General features: G+C 34.0%; 1 protein-coding gene across 2 annotated transcripts in view; it reads right to left on the bottom strand.

Annotated features, from left to right (window-relative positions):
* Window positions 1-22,403, bottom strand: part of GNPDA2 (glucosamine-6-phosphate deaminase 2) — a 30,707-nt gene that overhangs the window by 2,602 nt on the left and 5,702 nt on the right. For both annotated transcript variants that reach the window (XM_081024951.1, XM_081024952.1), the window contains 4 exons: window positions 19,868-19,969; window positions 18,630-18,812; window positions 11,786-11,970; window positions 7,206-7,380 (listed from right to left, as the gene is read on the bottom strand). In XM_081024951.1, coding sequence (XP_080881077.1) covers window positions 7,206-7,380; window positions 11,786-11,970; window positions 18,630-18,812; window positions 19,868-19,969 — 645 coding nt within the window. The remainder of the gene's footprint in view (window positions 1-7,205; window positions 7,381-11,785; window positions 11,971-18,629; window positions 18,813-19,867; window positions 19,970-22,403) is intronic.

Below are 22,403 nucleotides of genomic sequence, written 5' to 3'. Positions count from 1 at the left end.
TATGGTATGGCTGCCTGGGAGCTGTGGCTCCCTGCCACTGCCCAGCATCGCAAGACAGTATTGCACTGCATATGGGTAGCCCAGGAAAAGATCAAAATTCAAAGCACGGTTTCTATTGAATGCTTATTGCTTTTGCATTATTATAAATTAAAAAAAAAAAAAAATCCTAAGTCAAACCTCTGTAAGTCAGGGACGGTCTGTACTTTCAAAATACATCCCCAACTAGCCCCAGTTCTTCATCTCCATGGCTACCACCCTAGCTCAAGTAAATGTCATTGCTAATCTATTTCCAGTTCCTTACTTTCATTCATTTCCCTGCCCTATAATACAATTTCTGCACAGCAGACAAGCTAATTTTTTAAAACAGAAATTTGATGATACTATTTCCCTACTGAAAATTCTCCAGGTGCTCTGGTCACTTAGAAAATAATTTAGATTTTATTCTGTTTTCTCTATCTTTCAGATCTCATGTCCTCTCATTTCCCCCCTTTTATGCTGTACTCAACACTATTTTTTTGCTGTTATCTCAGAAAAGCTAAGCTTGGTTCCAGTGCAGGATCTTTACACTTGCTGTTTGATTCAGCCTGGAATCTCTTCTGCCTGATCAAAGCATGACTCCTTTTTGTTCATTAGGTCTCATCCCAATGTCACCTGAAAATGAATTAACTGCTTCACTTTCTTTAAAGCAGGTTTGACTCTTAGAAAATGTGATTTTCTACCATGTCTCCAACTAGAAATGTCCAGGGCCTTTAATATTCACTGCTCTAAGTCCTGGGTCTATAAAGTTTATGGCACATAGTGGGAGCTCAATAAACACTTATTTTAAAAAGTCTGTGAAGGTTCGGTGAGATGGTGGTATCTAGTAGGTTTTTTAAATTTAAAAACAATCTAGAACATATATTGATAAAAAGGTGGCAGTAGAAAGGGAGAGAATGGAGACATGCAGAAAGATTGTGTAGTTCATGGTCCTTAAGTTCGGAGAGAAAAGGATCAAGAGCATTGGCAAAGTGGCCAGACCTTAAAGAAAAGGATCCTTGAGGATTCGGATAAATTTAGAGTCTTGGAAGTAAGACTGTGGAAATACAGAGAGGCAAAACCTTCCATGCAACTGGAGGGAATGAAGGGTCATAAGGTTAAAGTGAATGGGAAAAGTTTGAAAACTTGAAAACTTGGGAGCAAGTAACCAGGAAATAAAAGGATTTTTGTGTAAGTACCAAATTAAGCATAAAGGAACTTGACTGGTTCACCCTCTACCTCAGGCTATATGGCAGCCATTTAGCTGTCTGGCCTTATTTATAAAATGGAGCAATCTCAGCTCAAAAATTCAACACACAAAGCAATATATTCAACATATTACATAAAAGTCTTAAAATGATGTTTAATTTATACTTTAATATCTCATATTTGAATGTTTCTACAGTGATAGTTCCTGTGAAGTTATATATCCCCCACACCCATCCCCCCACCAGTATACTTGTGTTTAGAAGATAAAAAGCCTGTGATGAAAATCCATTAATATGTGGACAACTATAATGAATAACTATAATGAATATACTTTTATGCAAAGCTATCCCTGAGGATGTATTTGAAATACTCTAACTTATTGGCATATGTGCTTTGCTGAATGTGTAAAATTATTTTTCTCAGGGTTAATAAAACCCCCTCCCCACAGTTAATTTTACATCCTTATAGGGAAGAGATTACCTCTTGGATGTTCAAATGCAAGAGTTCTGAGTGCAGCGAGACAGAATTAATCTACAAACATTCTTTCAGTGAACATTCTCTGTTCTTCACAGAGGCTAGTTTTAAACTACACTAGCCCTTCTGGCCTGCATTCTAATACTAGGATTTTCAAAGCTTAAAAAAAAAAAAATCTAAGGTACCATCACTGTTAAAAACAGTTAAACACTCCATATTTAAACATAACAGAGAATACAGGAAAAAGTAGAGCAGTCAATACTGAACCATCTCTGACTCCCAGAATGATGATAATTAGGAGCTGTCCACCTAATAGGAATCAAGTATAGCATCAACTTGTAATCCTAGGATACAGAGCTACAGAAGGTTCCAGGGGTCCTTGAACCTCCCACATTTACAAACGTGTGTGCATGTGCACATATACAGAGGGTTTCAAAAAACGTCTACACATTTTAAGAAAGGAAAAAACTATTAAAATAATATATACTGATAACCAAAGATGATTACAAGTCACGTGTATACATTTTTTGGCACCGCAGTATATGTGCAATTTTCTGAGGACAGTCTCTTCACCAGATTGTCAAAGTGTCATTGACCCCATAAAGGTGAAGAGCCACTGGTACATCAGTCCCGGTTTGCTTTTTGCTCTTAATCCATACAGTCCCTTTTGTTTCAAAGTATAATCTAGCCCCATTTTATAAGAACACATTAACTGTTCTCTATTAACAGGAAGTTTTCCTGCTACTACACAGCTCATCCTCACATCTGTGCTGCTTATGCCGTTTCCTTCCAACCTAAATACTGCCCTTCTTCCAGGGCTCAATACCAGCAGCTCAATTAAAGTTTTCTGCAACTGCTGTTTAAGTATAACTCTTGCCCTCATTTAGTATCCTATAAACCTCATAGAGTGACTGACATAATATAGGAACTTAAACTGATAACTATTTCATAGTCATGTGTTCATCCATCCATCTACCTGTCCAACCACCCACAACTTACCAAGTGCCTCCAATATAACAGCATACTTCTATATGCTGAAATAACACAGTGAACAAAACTAAAGTCCCTACTTTTGTGGAGCTTTTATTTTAACTCAATATGTTACATTTTATTTTCTCAGATCACTTAATGAGCCAACTTTATGAACAATGTCAACTTTCAGGCAAGGATACTTCTTATACTTTTGATTAACATGTTAGACAATGTACTTGAAGGGACTTTAAAATAACCCATGTTTCTTGGCTGATGACACTAACTTGAAAATATAATTTACGTTTACCAGAAATATATATTAAAAGGTAATGCTTTATAGCGCAAAGGAAATATTTGCTAATGAAAAAGATTTACTGGATATCTCCAAACAACCAATCTTATTTAAAACAGGATTTAACTGAAAAATTTAATTCATTTTCAATAACCATCATTGGAAAGATCAGTAAAATGGAGAATGGAGAGACCCAAGAAGAGAGGGGGCCACAAAGACAGTCGTAATTTCAATCATAAGATTTAGAAGATGTTGGGTCTTCTAAAGGATCAGCTTTTAAATCATTCTGCTTGATACAGTTCATCTATCATTTCTTACAGCTTGGATCATGGAAAGAATACATTAGAACTTTAAAACATCAGAATAAAAATTAAAAATTCAGCTCCTTTATGAAGTTTTTTTAAAAGTACACATTGGCTGTAACTTTTACACATAAGGCTGCTTCCATACTAGAAAACTTGAAAATTTTATTACTTGATTTTTAGATAAGTCAAGAATTTGCTTAATGTAAAAACTGACAACTTTCTACACAAGAATTTGATAAAAATAAATAATTGCTACTTAAATCATAAACAAGTAAATTCTTCTGAGTATTGATAAAATGTAGACTTCCTGACATGTTGCCAGAAGAAGAAAAGTTAAAATATCAGACATTTTAAATGTCAATTTTATGGTTTTGGGTCAATCTGAACTCAGTCAACCCCTGTCAAGCGACTGCAGTAGGGCCTAAAAGGGATAAAACAACACCAACAACAAAACTGTTCACTATGATGATGATGATGATGTCTTAAAAGTATATTATCTCAAGCACATAAAAGATAAGTTTTGTTTTAAAAAGCAAAAAAAAGTATTAAACTGTTTTCCTGTGACTTTTATCATTCAAAAGGTATATATTGAAATAAACTTCCATTTACTGATAATTCTTACTGTTTTAGACGCAGTTAATCAGCATTTTCTTCAGGAGCTAAATAATCAGAACCCTTTAAGATTCGTGTTGGCACATTTTAATAATTGCAGATGAAAGGGTAGTGATGTGAATGGAATTTGATGAATGACAGATGATAACTACAGGATTAATATCCTCTAGTATATCTTGAAGTGTTAATAGTATCTCAAAGAGGATATGGCAAATACGAGGTTGGACAATTAAGTTCGCAAACTCATCCTAGAAAAAGTGCTACATACCTCATTGCCGAATATCAATCACTACAGTCACCTTCGAAGTACTCCCCTTGGGAAGCTATGCACCAACGTCAGCGTCTAATCCACCCTTCAAAGCAATTTTGGAACTCTTTTTCTGAAATGGCCATCAGAGCTATCATCATATTACCCTTGATATCCTGAATGTCATCAAAATGTCTTCTTTTCAATATTTCCTTTATCTTCGGGTAAAGAAAGAAGTCATTGGGGGCCAGGTCAGGTGAGTAGGGAGGGTGTTCCAATACAGTTATTTGTTTATTGGCTAAAAACTCCCTCACAGACAGTGCTGTGTGAGCTGGTGCATTGTCGTGATGCAAGAGCCATGAATTGTTGGTGAAAAGTTCAGGTCGTTTTCATCTTAACTTCTTCACGTAGCCTTTTCAGCACTTCCAACTAGTAAACTTGGTTAACTGTCCAGTTGGTACAAATTCATAATGAATAATCCCTTTGATATCAAAAAAGGTTAGCAACATCGTTGCAACAAGTTCTCGAACTTAATTGTCAGACCTCATATATAAAACTACATTTATAATATGTATAAGTTTATAAATTATTCTACCCTATTTCAAAATACCTTATTTTAAAATGAGGTATATATATATATATATATATATATATGACCCAGAACAATGTCTCAGTTCTACTCTTCATATTGAAGGAGGCATCCTGAAAGAAGCTGATATCCTGAACCTCTTCAGAAATATATTGCTTCAAAGTGGAAAATACAGTGTCCTCAAAAAAGCAATGCAGCAATTCTCTCATGAATAGTTGTACACTTCAAAATGTTCCAGGAAAGCTTAGATTCTGGATAGGTGAACTGAGAGAACTAAACACATGTAATCATCTATTTCCCTTCTGTTTTAAATTATCTTTAACACATGTCTAGACCTTTTTGGAAGCAATAAGTACAGTATAAAAAAAATATATAATTTAGATCGTATCATAGCCAGTGGGGCATTAAAACAGAGAACAAAAGCGCAGACTCCAATTAAGCCTGGTTTCACTTACCCAGCTCGCCACATATGAGTTGTGTGACTTTGGGTAAGTACTTACCTCTATTAAGCCTGTGGGCTTATCTGTAAATGACATTATAAGAGTACCCACTTCATAGACTTGTGAGAAGTAAATCAAGTATAATGTGCTTCGAATAGCACCTGGTTATATAAGTATTGGCTATTTCATATCTTACTAAATATTCACTAAAATTTAAAATTTTTCTGATAAAAACTAAATTGACAAAATCAAACGGGTTTATCTGGGGATTGCTGGTACTAGAAAAATGGCAACGTTAAATGAATTTCCTTCAAACAGGCATTAAAATATGCGGATAATGAGGATTCCTTCTATTAACTTTTTCAAGAAGTCTAGTATTTGTGATGAAATCTAAAGGAGAATGTGGACATATGTGGGTAAAAGTCCATTGAAGAGCTGTCTTATTCACAAATCATCAGATATTCTCTGCTTTTGTCTGTCAAATTACTAAGAAGCTAACAATTTTTCAATTTAATGTATTATGGCTTGGTAAAAAATTGGTACTTTAACTGATAAAAATTAAATGGAAATAACCTAAGTGTTTAACACCAAGGAAATGTTTAAGTAAATTATGATATGTCTGCTTGACTATTACATAGCCATTAAAAATACTTTTGAAGAATATTAAGTAAAAAAGGAAAATGCTCACAACTGACAAATGCAAATACAGAACTTGATACACATGATCAAAATTTTGTTTTAAAAATTGTGACTTTGCAAACTTCCATTTGAGTATCACCTTCAAAGTATTTGCCATATTCACACATTTACCTTAACTATGAATTACTGGTTTCCTTTAAATTGATATATTAATTTTAAAGTTTACGTACTACATTTCATGAATGAAATGCTGCAGACTGAAAGACACATCATTATTTTATGTACCAATAAGAAAAAATGCTACCAGATAAACTATGATTATGACATCAATTTTAAACACATCCCAATTTTGGACAAGATAAATGTGAAAAAAGATGTGTCTCAGAGGCCATGAAATAGATTAACTTTGTCAAAGTAATGATATTCATGAAATACAGGTTTGATTGATTCAGGGTAATTTTTCTAATACATGTTAAGTAATACATGTTAAGTAAGTTAATAGAGAAAAATATACATTTACGTATTGTAGTATACATATTACATACTTTATGGGTTATTCATCTATATGTATGACCTATTACGTAACATTTTCATATTTGCTATATAAATACAGGTGCTTTATAAAGTACCTATTTATACAGCTTGTTTATGTGTGTATTTGTATGTGGAGTTGACTTCAGCAAGGAATATATTCTAAACTGAGTACAGTCAAAATTTTCCTTGAAGAAGCTCATTACATTAAGCATATATGGCTATATATATATATATATATATATATTACCTGGTATGATAAGGTTTAAGAATTACTGAACTAAACTGTAGGAAAAAGCAAAAGGAAAATACACATGCGGAAGTTTGGGTAATTAAACTCCTGCTTACTTGCAGAGTTTATGCCATACTGTTTGACACTTACTCATTATAATTACAATGTATGGGAATAATTTGTTTGGAATTATGAAGATTAAATGAGATATTGGGCAAACCATTCTATCTGCTGACTAGATTCTAAACATAGCTTGGAGAGTAGGACAGGTAAACAAGAAAATCAGAAAGGATATATACACATATACATTTCCCTTTGCGTTATTTAATGTTGTATATTTAATATGAAAGTAAAAATTTTATTAAATTTTGGATTTCAAGAAAAATCTTGTTTACTAAAAATATAGATTGAAGAGATTCTTTTCATAGAAGAAAAAGAAAAAGGAAACTACTCTGAAAGCTATTAATCTGAGGTGAGATATTCCTGAATATTGTTTCTATTCCTTGTAAGAACTGGCTGCTGTTTCAGGCACAATGCCAGTTTTCAATAGGCCACAGTGCAGGATGTAACTCCACAATTATATTAAATTTTAGTTGTCATCTACAATGGAATAGTCTCACATTCTGCTTTTGAAATTTCAATGCTCACCTTTAAAGTATTTCACAGTTTTAACTCTTAATTCTAAGGTAGCATCCTCATCACACACAAAAATAGTTCGGGGGTGCTGCTGGAAAGCTGAAACAGTCCACATGTGATTGACTCCTTCTTCTATTGCTTTGTAGAGAGCAAATGCCTTGTGTGCGCCTGTTATGAGGATCATTACCTGAAAAATCATGAACATTGCTTGTTAATTCTTAAAACATATTCCAAATGATTGAGAAGCTGTTTCTTTTTAAGAAAGACTTTAGCATCAATATCCTTCTGAAAGTAAAGTAAAAATAAACAGCTCCATATTTCTTCACAGTTCAAAGTATTTATTTCTATTCTTGAAGGTAAGAGGCAAGCGCAAAAGTGTTTCTCCTGGTTTAACAAAGTGAAATAGTATCCTATTATGTAGTATTAATGAACATACCCTAGCATATGACTATTAACATTAAATCCTGATGTGCAGAAGACCCGGAGAATGAAGAAAAACAAAAGAGCTGTTTTGCAAAAGCAAAATTACAGGTCAACAAAGAATTGATATAACAAGGAATGATACAAATTATTCTAGTCCAGATAAGCAATAATTACTACTTTGGAAAAGCAAAGTAATCTAGAGAAAGAAGCCTGAAGACTGTCATTGAACATGTGCTATCTAAAGTTGTCCTGGAACAAAACTAGATTTGAAGAAGGATGTGGGATCTACTGAAATGCACAAACTACCCTGTAAGTACACATGACTGTGAATATTCTTATGAACTACAGGAAACCAAGCTCTTGGTTCCAAAACCTTAACAGCCTATGAGGTAATTCAAAGAACGTGCAAAAATGAGTGAGTGTATATATGTCAGAATGAATCTTTCTATCATTTTTAGCAGTCTGTTAATCCTAAACAGTTTATGTAATGGAATACATCACCTCATTACAACTGTTAATTTAAAAATGAATATTAAGGTGGTTGCATAACAAAAATTCTGCATATATTTCATAACCAGATCTTCTAAAATAGAGGAAATTAAAGATTAATGAACCAGATATTTCTTTTGTCTAGATGTTTTCATTTTGAAGCGATACCTTGTTTAATATCAAAGCCCATGAGTGCATTAAGATATGAATGAATCTCTAATGTTTTTATTGATGCTTCTTAAGTATAGAGATCTAGTTTCAATGAAGAATGTGGAACCACATAATTAAAAGCATGTTTTTCAAAACAATTATCTACAATATAAGACGAGTACTACCTTAATTAATAGATTTGTTAGTTTTCCTTGCTAGACATTATTTACCCATTTTATCCCCCTTAAGACTGATATGTGGTACAGAGTTTAAAAACAACAAAGAAATTCGGGTTTTTGCTCCATCCTATCTTTTTATTCAGAATTGTTGAAATAAGGACCCGGGATTCGGTCCCATATGTGATTACTATGCAATCTGGCAGAAGTCTTAGAATAGCACTTGAATATCTCTGTAAAGCTACATTACTGGCTTCTGTACCACGTGCCACCGTGTCCATGATTTGTCACCTCAGCATCCTGAGGCTGCTGTCTCTTCTTTGCCTTGTGACAATCATTACTTTTTGGGAAAAGTTGCCCATTGTGACCCTGAACTTGCACCTTTATGAGATTCAGCAGGAAGAGAAGTCCAAACCCATCATTAGTTATCCCATTTCCTACAAGAAGGACTTGCCTTTTGACATTGTAGAACTCATGGAGGAAATGGAGAAGGAGAGGATTTTTACCAAATTGTATTTAAAGTGTGGTCTTATCAGTCCATTGGAATTCAGAGCCTGCATTGCTTATTACAGTGCCATCTTCAACAAGGAAACAGGCCCGCTCAGCAATGCTGACAAGGAGCCAATCATTGTGACCAGCATGGCCAATAGATACCCATAAATGTGACTGTCCAGTGCCTGGTACAGGGTCTACTCCAAGAACCCAGTGCTCTCTGACTAGATCTGTGTGAACTGGACAAAGTCTGACTGCCCTGCTCAGGAAAAGGCAATGCTGGAGTTTGTACTTGCTAGGTATTTCCAGAGCTGATGACATGACATGTCTATTTCAAAAAGGTCGAAGTTCCTGGCTTCAACCGAGAAGATCCCTGGGATATAGCTATCATTTCTAGTTTTATGCCATGTCCAACTGCCTTCCTCATTTTGTCAATCTTGTTCCTAAGAAGGAATTCTATTTGATGGGCAGAGCCATTGTCAAAGACACCAGGAGTGATCCTGCTGCTCTCAAAACATAAAATCCTGTATGGAAAGGCCAGTGTTTACATTTCAGTGACATCGCATTATTAAACATCAATTGGGAAATAGTTTTTTAAAAACATCTAGTCAGTGGATGGGGAAGAAAATAAATAAACTTGCTCCCTGCTTGCTTGATGAGATAGAGCCTAAGTATTGGGAGTACCCAGGCACGTGATACCTGGGCCTAGGGGACACCTTTGGCAAACCTTTGTTTACTTTTGTTGTAATCTAAAAAGCATCAGGAGCAAAGGAGTTCAGGGGATGCCTCGGCATTTCTGCAGAACTGATACCTGAAATTTCAGGTATTTGGGAATTTTTTAGCTTTCAAAAATAGTGTTACATAGAAATCGGTCTATGTAGATTGTGATTTGAAATCAATTCCTTGTTAACAGTGTATTTAAAGAATTTCAAAGGCAATGGGTAAACAGAAGCAGGCACAGATAAAGTTTGTCTTTAGTGCTCTTAGTTAACCTCCAGTGTTTTTTTGTTTTTTTTTTTCTTTTTACTCCTGGGTTATAAAGTCATGATTACTTATTTTAGTCCTTATGTATTAGGTTTTAGTAAAATTATTTGAAATAAATGAGCACTCACATTTTAAGTGGAATCTTAAGGGGGGAAAAAAACAAAAAAAAAAGCTGACTGGATCCTTATTTATTTCCAAGTTATCTGTTAAAAGTTGGGATTTGGCAACTGATTAGATGTGGAGAAGAAGCTGAAAATAAGACACATCAAAGCACTAAGGCCTTTGGGAAAATGATGAAGCCCGAGAATACTTCTACCGTAATTATTTTCTTTATAATCATGCTGGGAATGAATATTGTGAGGTGAATGGCATCATATAATTTTGTTGGAAAAATTGACCAAAAGAAAAAAAAAAAGCAGTATTTGAGTAATTTTCTGTTCATTCTAAGACTCAGCATAGGAGTTGCATTATAACTTAAATCTTGTTAGATATAAGAAATCTAGGGCATAACTTTCAGTACCATATTTTAGAAATTAAATTACTCTGAAATCTTTTTAACTTATTTACTAAAAAATTTCAGTCCTTGAAAGGTTTTTCATATACCAATGACTTTCAGATGAAATAGTCCTACATTTTGAATGACAGTTCTATTTGTAAGTTCAAGTCCAGATATATTTACATCAAGGTTAGTTACTTATTCATCATTCCCTTGCCTGTACTCTTTCCTCTGCAACTGTCCCATCCAGCTGCCAGAAAGGAATAGAGTTTAGGGTTTCCATATAATTCAACCACTTAAATCATGAGCTAACTATAGTTTGGTTTGTTATTCTCAGGGAAGGAAATGGCAGCCAATTAAAAATTAAAAATTAGGGCCTACTGTTCAGAGCTCTTGCCTTTTTAAATACACTAAATTTAGAACTTTTAAAATATACCAAATTTAGTCCTAGATGAGTTCTTTTTCTGCTGGAAACCAACTGGGCTATCCTACAGCCAAGAAGCATATTGCACTAAATTATCCCGAGGCTCCAAAAGTAGGTTAGTGTTAACTAGTATTGCATATTTGTCCCAATAGTTTTTCATAAAACTGTTTCACTTAAAAACAGACCATATATGGCCGGCCCGGTGGCTCAGGCGATTAGAGCACCATGCTCCTAACTCTGAAGGCTGCCGGTTCGATTCCCACATGGGCCAGTGGGCTCTCAACCACAAGGTTGTCAGTTCAAATCCTTGACTCCCGAAAGGGATGGTGGGCAGTGCCCCCTGCAACTAAGATTGAACATGGCACCTTGAACTGAGCTGCCGCTGAGCTCCCGGATGGCTCAGTTGTTTGGAGCCCGTCCTCTCAACCACAAGGTTGCCGGTTCGACTCCCAGAAGGGATGGTGGGCTGTGCCCCCTGCAACTAGCAACGACAACTGGACCTGGAGCTGCGCCCTCCACAACTAAGACTGAAAGGACAAGAACTTGAAGGCGAATGGCATCCTCCACAACTAAGATTGAGACTTGACTTGGAAAAAAGTCCTGGAAGTACACACTGTTCCCCAATAAAAAGTCCTGTTTCCCTTCCCCAATAAAATCTAAAAAAAAAAAAAAAAACAACAGACCATATAAGGTGATTTTAGGACCTCAAACTGTAAAGCAGGAATAGGCAAGTGAAGCAGTATCCTGAAAGAGGTGGTGCCTGATCCTTAGTTTACAGCATCAAAGTATTTAGTTCAGTTAAATTCTAAATATGGCAAAGAGACTGACAAAAGTCACTGAAAGCTAGACATTTTAAAATGTGATCAGGATGCAACCAAAATATCACTTATTTGACACCATTAATTTCTCCAAAATCTAGATATCAAAGGAAAAACATCAAACAACATTTAATTCTTACTTCTCTAGCATCCATCACTGTCCCCACACCAACTGTTAGAGCCATAGTTGGCACCTTCGATAAATCTCCATCAAAATATTTAGCATTTGCCAAAATGGTGTCCATTGCTAGAGTCTTTAATCTTGTCCTTGATACTAAACTGGATCCTGGCTCATTGAAAGCGATATGACCATCCGGACCAATTCCTTTCAAAAGAAATACACACACACACAAATATACATAAAGTCAGTGAGGTTTCTCAAAGTTCCACATTAAGTTCAAATATACATAAAGTCAATGAGGTATCTCAAAGTTTTAAGGACAAAACAATAGTCATAATCACACTTATCTTGTTTTATTTGATAGCTGAATTTCTAATGCTGCATTAAAATATTCGTTCCTGTACTTGATTTAACACATATTTCAGTGGTTTTCACATGCTTGGCAATGAACTAGCAATAATATTAAGTATCTCCTTATATTAGAATAATACTTCATAGTTTATAAAGCATTTTTACATGCATTATCTCAACAACATATATTTAACAATCTAGTGAGACAGATTAGGCATATGTGTTTCCCTCATCTCTCCCACCTCCTAAGCTCAAAAGGAAACTGACGCTCAAGAATAATATATGACTTGTTCAAGGTAACAATTTAGTAAATACCGAGACAACTGAAATTTAAATTTTCCGATTCCTACCCAGTGGTCTCTGTACTCTAACTTGCTTGGTTCTAGTCTACATGGGGCAACTAACTACTGCACCTCACTGGAGTACAGTTTCCTCACAAAAATGTCTAGACTGGACGAGATATTATCTAGGGCAGTTTTCTTCAAATTTGTTGTACTGTAACCTCTTGTAAGAAATGTTTTTGACACTGCAATCTAGTACATATACACACCCATACATACACATAATTAAAACAAGAATTTCATGAAAAAATACTTACCTCTACTAGGAGCCATACAAGCACATTGGATTACATTCCATTTCATTAACAAAACATACAAAAGGGAAATAGTGAATGTGACTAACTGTATTGATTTCATGGCCTAATAATGACAACCACAATTTGAAAATAGTACTTTAAGGAGATCTACTGTCAGCAATAATATTCTAGGACGGCCTCTAAAATTTAGATAAAAATTCTTATTTGAATTAAATTGGAGATAAATCTTTTTATAAAATCAAGAATCATTCTATGGCACAAATAAATCAAGTTTCATATATACAAGGTCGGACAATTAAGTTCGCAAACTCATTCTAGAAAAAGCGCTACATACCTCATTGCTGAATATCACTACGGTCACCTTGGAAGTACTCCCCTAGGGAAGCTATGCACTGACTCCAGTGCCTAGTCCATCCTTCAAAGCAATTTTGGAACTCTTTTTGGAATGGCCATCAGAGCTGTCATCGTATTACCCTTGAGGTCCTTAATGTCATCAAAATGTCTTCCTTTCAATATTTCCTTTATCTTTGGTAAAGAAAGAAGTCACTGGGGGCCAGATCAGGTGAGTAGGGAGGGTGGTCCAATATAGTGATTTATTTACTGGCCCAAAACTCCCTCACAGTGCCATGTGAGCTGTTGTGATGCAAGAGCCATGAATTGTTGGAGAAAAGTTCAGGTTATCTAACTTTTTCACGCAGCCTTTTCAGCACTTCCAACTAGTAAACTTTTGTCCAGTTAGTAAAAGTTTGTCCAGTTGGTACAAATTCATAATGAATAATTCCTCTGATATCAAAAAAGGTTAGCAACATCGTTGCAACAAGTTTGTGAACTTAATTGTCAGACCTTGTATGTACCCTACTAGTTAGTCAGATTTCTGGCAACCTCAATTAAAAAATAAACCTACAAATTTTCTGAGTCAAAATATGTTACATTTATAATCTGTATAATTACTTTAATGATAGCTATGTGTATTTTACTGACACTTAACATACAATTCTAACAAAATTTTCCCAGGGTACAACAAGGTAAAGTATGACAAAGAGTAACCTGGTTTTGAAGGAAGAAAGAAGAAATGAAAACCTCAGGAAGCAGATATACAACTACCAAAGCACAAGAATCTAGGAATTTTTAATGTGGGGACATAAAGCCAGACTATATGTTGTTTACATGTATGGGTTGTTTCCACAATTAAGTTTGTATCTGCTTATAACATTTGAATTATAGAAGGCATTTCTCTTTAGATTTGTAAAACTGTGGTTTCCCCTCTTAAGAATACATTTGCCCAAATATTTATATGTCTCTGTGTGTATAAAGAGGAAAGGATGGAACCAGGAAAATAAAAGTTCTGGGAAAATTAGGAAGTCCTTCAGGATCAACACTAATGGTCTCATTGGTGATTTGGGTCATACAAAAGTATACAACAAAACTGAAATTATCAGCAATGGTTCATGAGGGCAAAGGGTCAATAAATTATTTTGCTGACCATGAGTAACTATCAAAACTTGAGCTTCCTGATATAAAATTGTATTTTTAAAATGTTCAGAATGTTTTACAAAACTTTATAAAACTTTCTGAAAAATAATCATGAAATCTAAAAACCATGGGTAATTCTTAGTCTTTAAGTTGAAACGAAGACATCAGCACTTTATGAAACATCTGTGAAACCACAGTCTAAATTATATGTCTGTCTTGTGTTCCTATAGTTTGTGGGATAGAATGTAAACTGCATTAGAGTATGAACTTCATCTTCCTCATCACTGTACCCTCACCATTTAGAAAAACACCAGACACATAGGAGGCCCTCACTAAATACTGGCTGAATGAATGAAAGGATGGGTGCTAGTCTTTGATACGCTCATAGTTTCTCCCTGCTTCTTCTACCCGAGTCTGCTCCCCTCACAACAGGGGTTACAACAATCATAATACCCTGCCCTCTTTTTTAGGCAGGATGATGTGGTCTAGCGATAAGTACTTGTCCCAAGCTGAAACAATTAGAATTTCTCTCTGGAAATTCTGAAATTTGAAACTTGACCAGGGATACAGAAAGCAAAAAGGCATCTAGAGCTGAGGCATTAGATGACAGCACTATAGGGAAAGGTCAATTTGTTCCTGCTTCGGAGATATGAGGCTCCCCAGTTCTTGTTTTTCGAAAGACTTTTTTTTTTGTTTGTTTCAGGTGTACAAAACAATGTAATAGTTAGAGATTTACACCCTTCACACAATGATAACCTCCTCTCCCAATCTATTATCCCTCTGACATCACATATAGCTGTTACAATTCCATTGACTATTCTCTATGCTGTACTCCACATCCTGTGACCATATACATATACATACATATATATATATGTATATGTATGTGTGTGTGTGTGTGTGTGTGTGTGTGTGTGTATATATATATATATATATATATAAAAGTATAGTTGACATTATTATTCAGCTTCAGCTTCAGGTGTACACTGCAGTGATCAGGCATCTACACTGTCCCTGAAGTAGTCTCCCTAATAAGACAAGTGTCCATAGGATAACCTACAACATCTTTACAACATTATTGCTTATATTTCCCAAACTGTCTTTCGTATCCCCGTGGCAATCTTGTGGTTACTGATTGTGCTTTCTAGTCTCCTTACCTTCTCCCTCATCCCCACCCCCCTCCCATGTAGGAACCCACAGTTTTTCTCTATACCTCTGACACTGTTTCTGATTAGTTTGTACATTTATTCTATGCTTTAGATTCCACATATAAGTGAGATCATACAGTATTTGCCAAAGACAGTTTTTTTCAACTCTTCTATCTATTCTGTGAGTTACTCCAGAATCATTCCAATTAATTCACTTTTTATACCATTACTGTTACTTGTAAACCAAATCATCTAATCACATAACCAAAGAAGAGAGTTAAAGTTTCCCCACTGTCTTTTTCTTTTTAAAAACAAATTAAGATAATTTTAAAGTTAATACCTTTAGAGTTTATTTATAAATTCCATGTTTGTGTACTTTATTGCTGGAGTAGTCAGGGATTGCATGATATATCTCACTCTTTTTCTCAACACTTTTGTCCTCAGAGGAAGAATGAGAATTTTGGAGAGTATATTTCCTCCTTTCTCTTTTCTACTGAGGGAAGGAAACTCCTGCTCCAGTACCCAGGAGTGAGCAATGGTGGATTAATATTCTTAGACTTTTCTTATTCAACTAATTTCAATTCAGAGGGGAGGAATAAGGAAACCCCATTTTGGCCTCAAGCCCAATCTGCAATCTCTAATACAACTTTACCTTTAATAAAGCTGATATTTTGATCCCATTTGGCTCAGTTCTTAGTGTTTTTATTAACCAAAACCCTGGAACAAAAGAAGGGTAAGTGGTAAGACCCAGATACCAAGCCTCATCTTGAAAATCCAATGATAACAAACTGAAATCAACAAAGGCAGGCATAGAATCAAATGATTCTTTCATGACCACGCATCTAATAATAGGATATCCCAAACAGGAAAGAGTTCAAAGAAAATGCAAAGAAAAAACCCTTCCCTATACGCAAAGTAATTATGTCTTTTGGATGTTAAATATAAAAATGTCAGACCCTGGATCATCACATGACTACAGTGAAAATGTTAATGGAAGAGACAAGGAAATCCTCTTAATTTAATTTTTTTTACAAGAGAACTACTATAGGAAACTTAAGACAAAAATTGGTTAAAAAACAAAGTACAGTTCTTTTCATTAGTAAGAGTCAGTGATAAATAATTATAATTTATGTTCCATCTGTTTCAAAGGGGTTAGTAAAGTGGCTTATAGTGAGGAATGCACAAAAACCTTTAGCTATAAAGAAATGAGAAGTGACTTAAAGCTATGGGGAAAGAATTAAGTTCTACTAGAAATCTTTGAGGGAAATTCAGCCTTAAGTATTGTGTTAAGCTATAGATACTTTCTGGAAAGCAGGCAAAAGGACAAACAGGAGTTAAAGAGTTCTTAGCAGTTTTTTCCCCCCAGTAAATTCTATTGCCTGCATTGAGTCCCCAAGGGAATTTTCACATTTGATCCTTCTGTAAGCTCAATAAATTAATAGCAAAAAAAGTCCTCAATTAAAAAAGTAAAAATGACACTTTTCATGCAGCCATTTTTAATAATGAATCTCAAATAACCACATGCCTTTTTGTATAACACCAAATGAGTGAAAATGTTTCTTGATATAACTATGATAAACAATTTAGGTATATTACATTACAGAAATTCTACTTGATTGTCGTATGGAATTTAGAAAATCTAAAGACTGCACGGGTAGAGCAATACTTAAGTGTTCTCAAATACCTATTACCTTAGCCCTGATACTGGCAGGTCCAAGTGGAAATTATCTCAGAATGGACAAAAGTGAAGTGCAAATGTTTTCCAAGAATACTGAGGCGATATCAACAAATTTTATTTAAAATGTAAATAACTTGCTATTTTGAAAAGCAAAATAGTCTTAACTTGGATTCTTGCTCAGAGAAAAACCATCCCGTCTACACAAGCAACTAACTGATACTTGTTCTGCTAGTCAGAGATAAATATTTTATTAGGAAAAAATTTCAGTTTTTCTGCATACCCTTAGAGGTAAAATTCAGTAAAAAATCAGGATATTCAATAAATTAAGGAACAATTATTTCAGCATCTATAGTTCAGAGATAAAGATAAGACTGAAATAACACTTCATGGAGTACCAACTACATAACAACTACTGTGTAAAACACACATTTTACCATGGTTAATGCTCACACATTTTGGAATCTTTAACATTAATCCTGTTTTACAAATGACTTAATTATGCTGAGCCTCAATAAACTTTCTAAGGTCAAACAGATAGTAAGTGGTCAAAACAGGATGCAAATTTATGTCTGATTCTAAAATCCAATTTTTCCCAAGGGCAACCAACTGCCTCAAGCATACTTGGCCACCTCAACCATAAATTAACTTCACACAGCTCTATTGAAGATCTAATTCATGTAATTTTCAGTAGACTTCAAATAAATTAATTATAAGATATATCCAGAGAACTTAATGTTAATTTAGAGCTTTAGTATTTTTAATTGAATACTAAAGAATTTGCCAAAAACTATTTTGGTTTCAGTTTAGTTGATGTTATTCTGATTTTACCATACTATTCTGATTGTGATGAATTAGCTGTCTCATATGCTTCATACTGATGACAGAAAACTATGTTGTCATTAGAAAGGAAGAAACTCTTCTACCTATTTTCAGTAATTACACACACACACACACACATACACACACACACACAAATATACATAAATTGCAAGTGGAATTTAGTCAACTCAACATTTAATCACTTTGGAGTTTATTAACATAATAATGCAGTTTAATTCTTATTAGTTAAAGGCTGTTGATAAATAAAACCTTACATTATTCCTAACTGATTTCTTAGTGAAATTAAGCCATTTAAGTGACCAAAGAGAAATACTAAAACCCACCTGTTCCACACGTGAACTTTTAGAGATTTGACTGTAATTTGATACAAAAGCTGGGTTGGAGTTTTAAAGAAATAGTACAAGGATAAGAATATCATTTAGGAAAAGAAGCAAATCACTTGTAAGATGTAGTAAACTGTCAATTCTTTAGTAAAAGGTGAAAGATTTATGCAATCTGAAGAGAAACCAGAGTATAAAACTCAATTCTAAAAAGATAATTAGAAGAATTTGGCAGGGAGTGGGACCTATTTCTCAAGATATCATTTAAACAATTCCAACTTGCAAACTTCAATTATTTTTTGATGAAAATAAAGTTAAAGATCAGTAAGCTATATAAATGGGTATTACTGATAGTCATAGGTGTTCTTTACATTACACAATCGTAAGATTTTTTTTTAATTCAAAGCACCTGATCTAAATATTAACAAATGATTAATGACAAATATTTTACATACCTCCAACAAAAAGATCAATTCCTCCAGCTTCTTTTATTTTCTTTTCAAATGCGTCACATTCTGCCTGTAAATCTGCAGCATTCCCATCAAGGATATGAGCATTATTAGGATCTATATCAATATGCTTAAAAAAGTTATTCCACATATAAGAATGGTAACTTTCAGGATGATTTCTGGGAAGTCCTAAAGTTAATAAATAAATAAAAAGTAATAATTTTCAGAAATTAAAATTTACTTTTTTGATTAAGCCATAAATGCTACTTAAAATATAAAACTTTTTTATATCATATTCAATTTAAATTCAAATTTATGTGGGATATATGCTTATTACATGCCAGGCAATATTTTAACCACTGGGCATGTATATATTAACTCAATTAATTTGTATAACATCTATGGAAATACTATTATCATTCCCATTTTATAGATGAACAGAAGCATGGAAAATTAAGCATCTTTTCTAAAGTCACACAGCTTACAGAGGGGCTGGAATTCAAACAGAGAAGTCTAGTTCATGTGCATTTAGTTTCTCTTACTCCACTTCTCAAACACACAGAATTGTAATCAATGGAACTGATTTATGTGTTAAGCTCAACATAAATTAGTAAACCATATAAATGAAATGTTGGGCCATGTTCCTCCTGTATTCCGCATATATGCTGGAAAGTATTTTGAATCACAACAGTTATTTTGCTATTACTTAGGTTACCATTAAAAATGCATTATTATATTTAAATTTGAACATAGCTTATATGCCTCAAAGATCTTTCTAGATACGCAAGTTAAATATCAATTATAAAAGCTTTAAATCTACAAATATAGCCTTATACTTGAAAAATCTTTATTTTACTAACACTTTTACACATATGTACTTTATTTATTGCTCCACAAGACTGGTTTTAACTATGACTTAAGGAAAAATGAAAAAAAGAGAATGAGAAACGTGAACAGATTAGATCAAAGTTACAAGACTGGTAAGTTGCAGAGCCCAAGATGAAGTAGATCTTCTGATTTCTAGTACCATATTCCTTTTATTATATTATGCTGTCATCACAAAAATGTCATTTTTTAAAATATAAACTCCAAACCTCATTACAAGGCTGTACATTATACTCTAGAAATATATTCATATTATATTCAAAACATAATTTAAAATACCTTAAATATTCTCAAAATATATTCATTTTATTTAAAATATATAACAGATCCAAGTAATATATTCAAATAATACAGCTTACCTACATATTCATCCATGTTAAACGTCTTCACATATTTAAAAGAAATGTCTCCATTCTTGTGATATTCTATTAGTTTTTTATAACATCCTAAAGGTGTACTTCCTAAAATAGATAAAAATTACATTTTCTAACATAACTTAAAAATCTAATTTTAAAAAGGTTTATGTTAACTTTGTTCTTAATATTGTATATTTCTAATTTATTAAGCAATTATTAATTTAAATATGTATTCAATTAACAAATATGTTGAATTAGTCTCTTTTCAAGCTACTTTGCAATTTTAGTAAACTAGAATTTGCTGATAAAGGTGGAAACCTGTCACTAGAAATTTTAGTTCAGAAAATTTTTCGTAAATTGTCAGTTATTTGTAATTGATGCTGTATATTCCGAGATTAGCAACTTTTAGAGAACAGATTTGAATTAAAAAACATCCACCTTTTGAGGAAAAAACTTAGAGGATTTGTAGCATAAATGATACATAAATGGTTCAAGTGGTGACCATGTATTAATATCAAAAGGGAAACCAAAGCTAAATTTTAATAGTCCCTGCTTTCAAAACAGACTCTGAAACTGGCAAGGATTAAGTACGGAACCTTATCCTTAAGATTTTAACTGGAGCTCCTATTTCTCATTTTCTGTTATCCTCAGCATGTATCAGTTAAAATGTGAAATGTAAAATGACTTCTAGGAAAGGGACCTTGGCTTTGGGTACTTCACCTGAGTTCCTGATTTACTTGTTTTATAAATGTAATTCTTTTACATGTTTTATAAAATTTAAAGATGTCTGATACTGCCTCATGATATGGCACAATAGAGATAAATGAATTTAGCCACTTGAGGATGGCCTCCCTTTGTTTTCTGAATTTGCTATCTTTTTTCATTTTAACTACAACTGAAGGCTAGATTGCTAGCATTCTATCAGCAGACAACCTGGTCCTTCCAATCCTGGTTGGAGTGTTGATTCCGAGTCCACCCACCATCACAAAACTAAACACCTGCAGACAAATTTGTACTCAAGTGGCAGGCAGAAGTATGACAGAACTAAACAGTTCTGGCAAAATAAACACACACATACATACACACACACCAAATTCCAGAGTAGTATAAAAGCTGTCTGTCGTTTGAGATGATAGGAAAACAAGTGGCTATAAATAATAAATGTAGACAAGTTCAGAGAACAGAAGACTAATAGATTTTCTTAAAATTAAGCATATGTATTGTTTTAAAATGCAATTAATAATTTAAAATTTATGTGGTCAAATTTTAGAATTCCTTCTCAAAGAACTATAGCCCACTAACGTGAAACCTGGCTCAAAGATGGATAAATATGCTTTTCCTTCTGCCTTCTAGAAGCATAAATATTCTGTCTTTTAGCGTCCAGCGTATAGTTACAGGATTCCTTCCTTAAAGATATATAAATAAAAAAGTGAGAAGATGTTACAATGGTGATAAAAAAAAAACGCTTTTATTATTCATTTTCTACTTCTTAATCAAAATGGCTGAAGAAAAAAATGAAAGATATTGTATAAGGTGTACTGATTTAAAAAACTTCATTTTAATATTTGCTTTGCAACACTCTTATTAACATAACTAACATTCAGCAAGTGCTTACTATGATTCAGCTAAAACAAAGGTTAAGACTTTCTATCCTAGAAGAACTCACAAGATGGGGATAGGTAAGTACAAAATAACCGTAACATAAGGAAAACTGTTATAAATAACCTATTAGAAGTCTGGAGCACTATAGTGAATCAAAGATAATAGTCTTGCTTGTTGGAGGATCAAAGAAGATGGCATTTCAACTGAGTCTTGAAGGAGTAGAATTCCTGCAGTCAACATGGGTAAGTTGTAGTTGAGAATAGAAAATAGATGGGGAAGGAGGTTCAGAGATGACATTTGTATGCCTACCATGGGCTAGATGCTACGCTAGTGTTTTCATACATTAGCTCATGGAAATCTCACAACCTTGGGAAGTTGGCATTATCTTTTCCATTATGAAGATGAAAGAATTGGGTCAAAAAGATTTAAAAAGTTGTCAAACATCACATGGCAGTGAAGCCAGGGATGCAAGAGATTCTGTCTGGTTCCAGAGCTCACGGAGGTTTCATTATGTAACACGTTAGCAACATGAGTGAAAGGAAAGCCAGCAAGTTCAGGCCTATTTTTTGAACTAAAAGCAGACTAATTTGTCTATCATGAGTCAGTATAAGGGAATGGTGGGAATGAGTCAGGGAGGTAGGTCAGGCCCACAGCATGCAGGCCCTTAAATATCAAGCTGGTTCAGATCACTTGAATATTTACCGAATAGATATTCCTCAAAAATTGTGCATGGTGGGGGGATAACTAAAGAATATTACTTGCAGTTACAGAAATGTATGCTCAAATTTCAAAAGCATGGACGAGTGGGGCATAATTAACACTGTTAATGGTCAACGAAGGAGGAAAGTAGAAAACATCAACAAAGGTTTTCCAGAGACAGACCGTTGGCAAGTAAGTGTATTAGTAGGCAGTTATACGATCCAGAACCAAGAAAGTT

Source organism: Rhinolophus hipposideros (genome assembly GCF_964194185.1).
Source record: "Rhinolophus hipposideros genome assembly, chromosome: 1".
NCBI lineage: Eukaryota > Metazoa > Chordata > Mammalia > Chiroptera > Rhinolophidae > Rhinolophus > Rhinolophus hipposideros.
The sequence above is the reverse complement of the archived record's forward strand: the minus strand, read 5'-3'. Positions and strand labels throughout refer to the sequence as shown.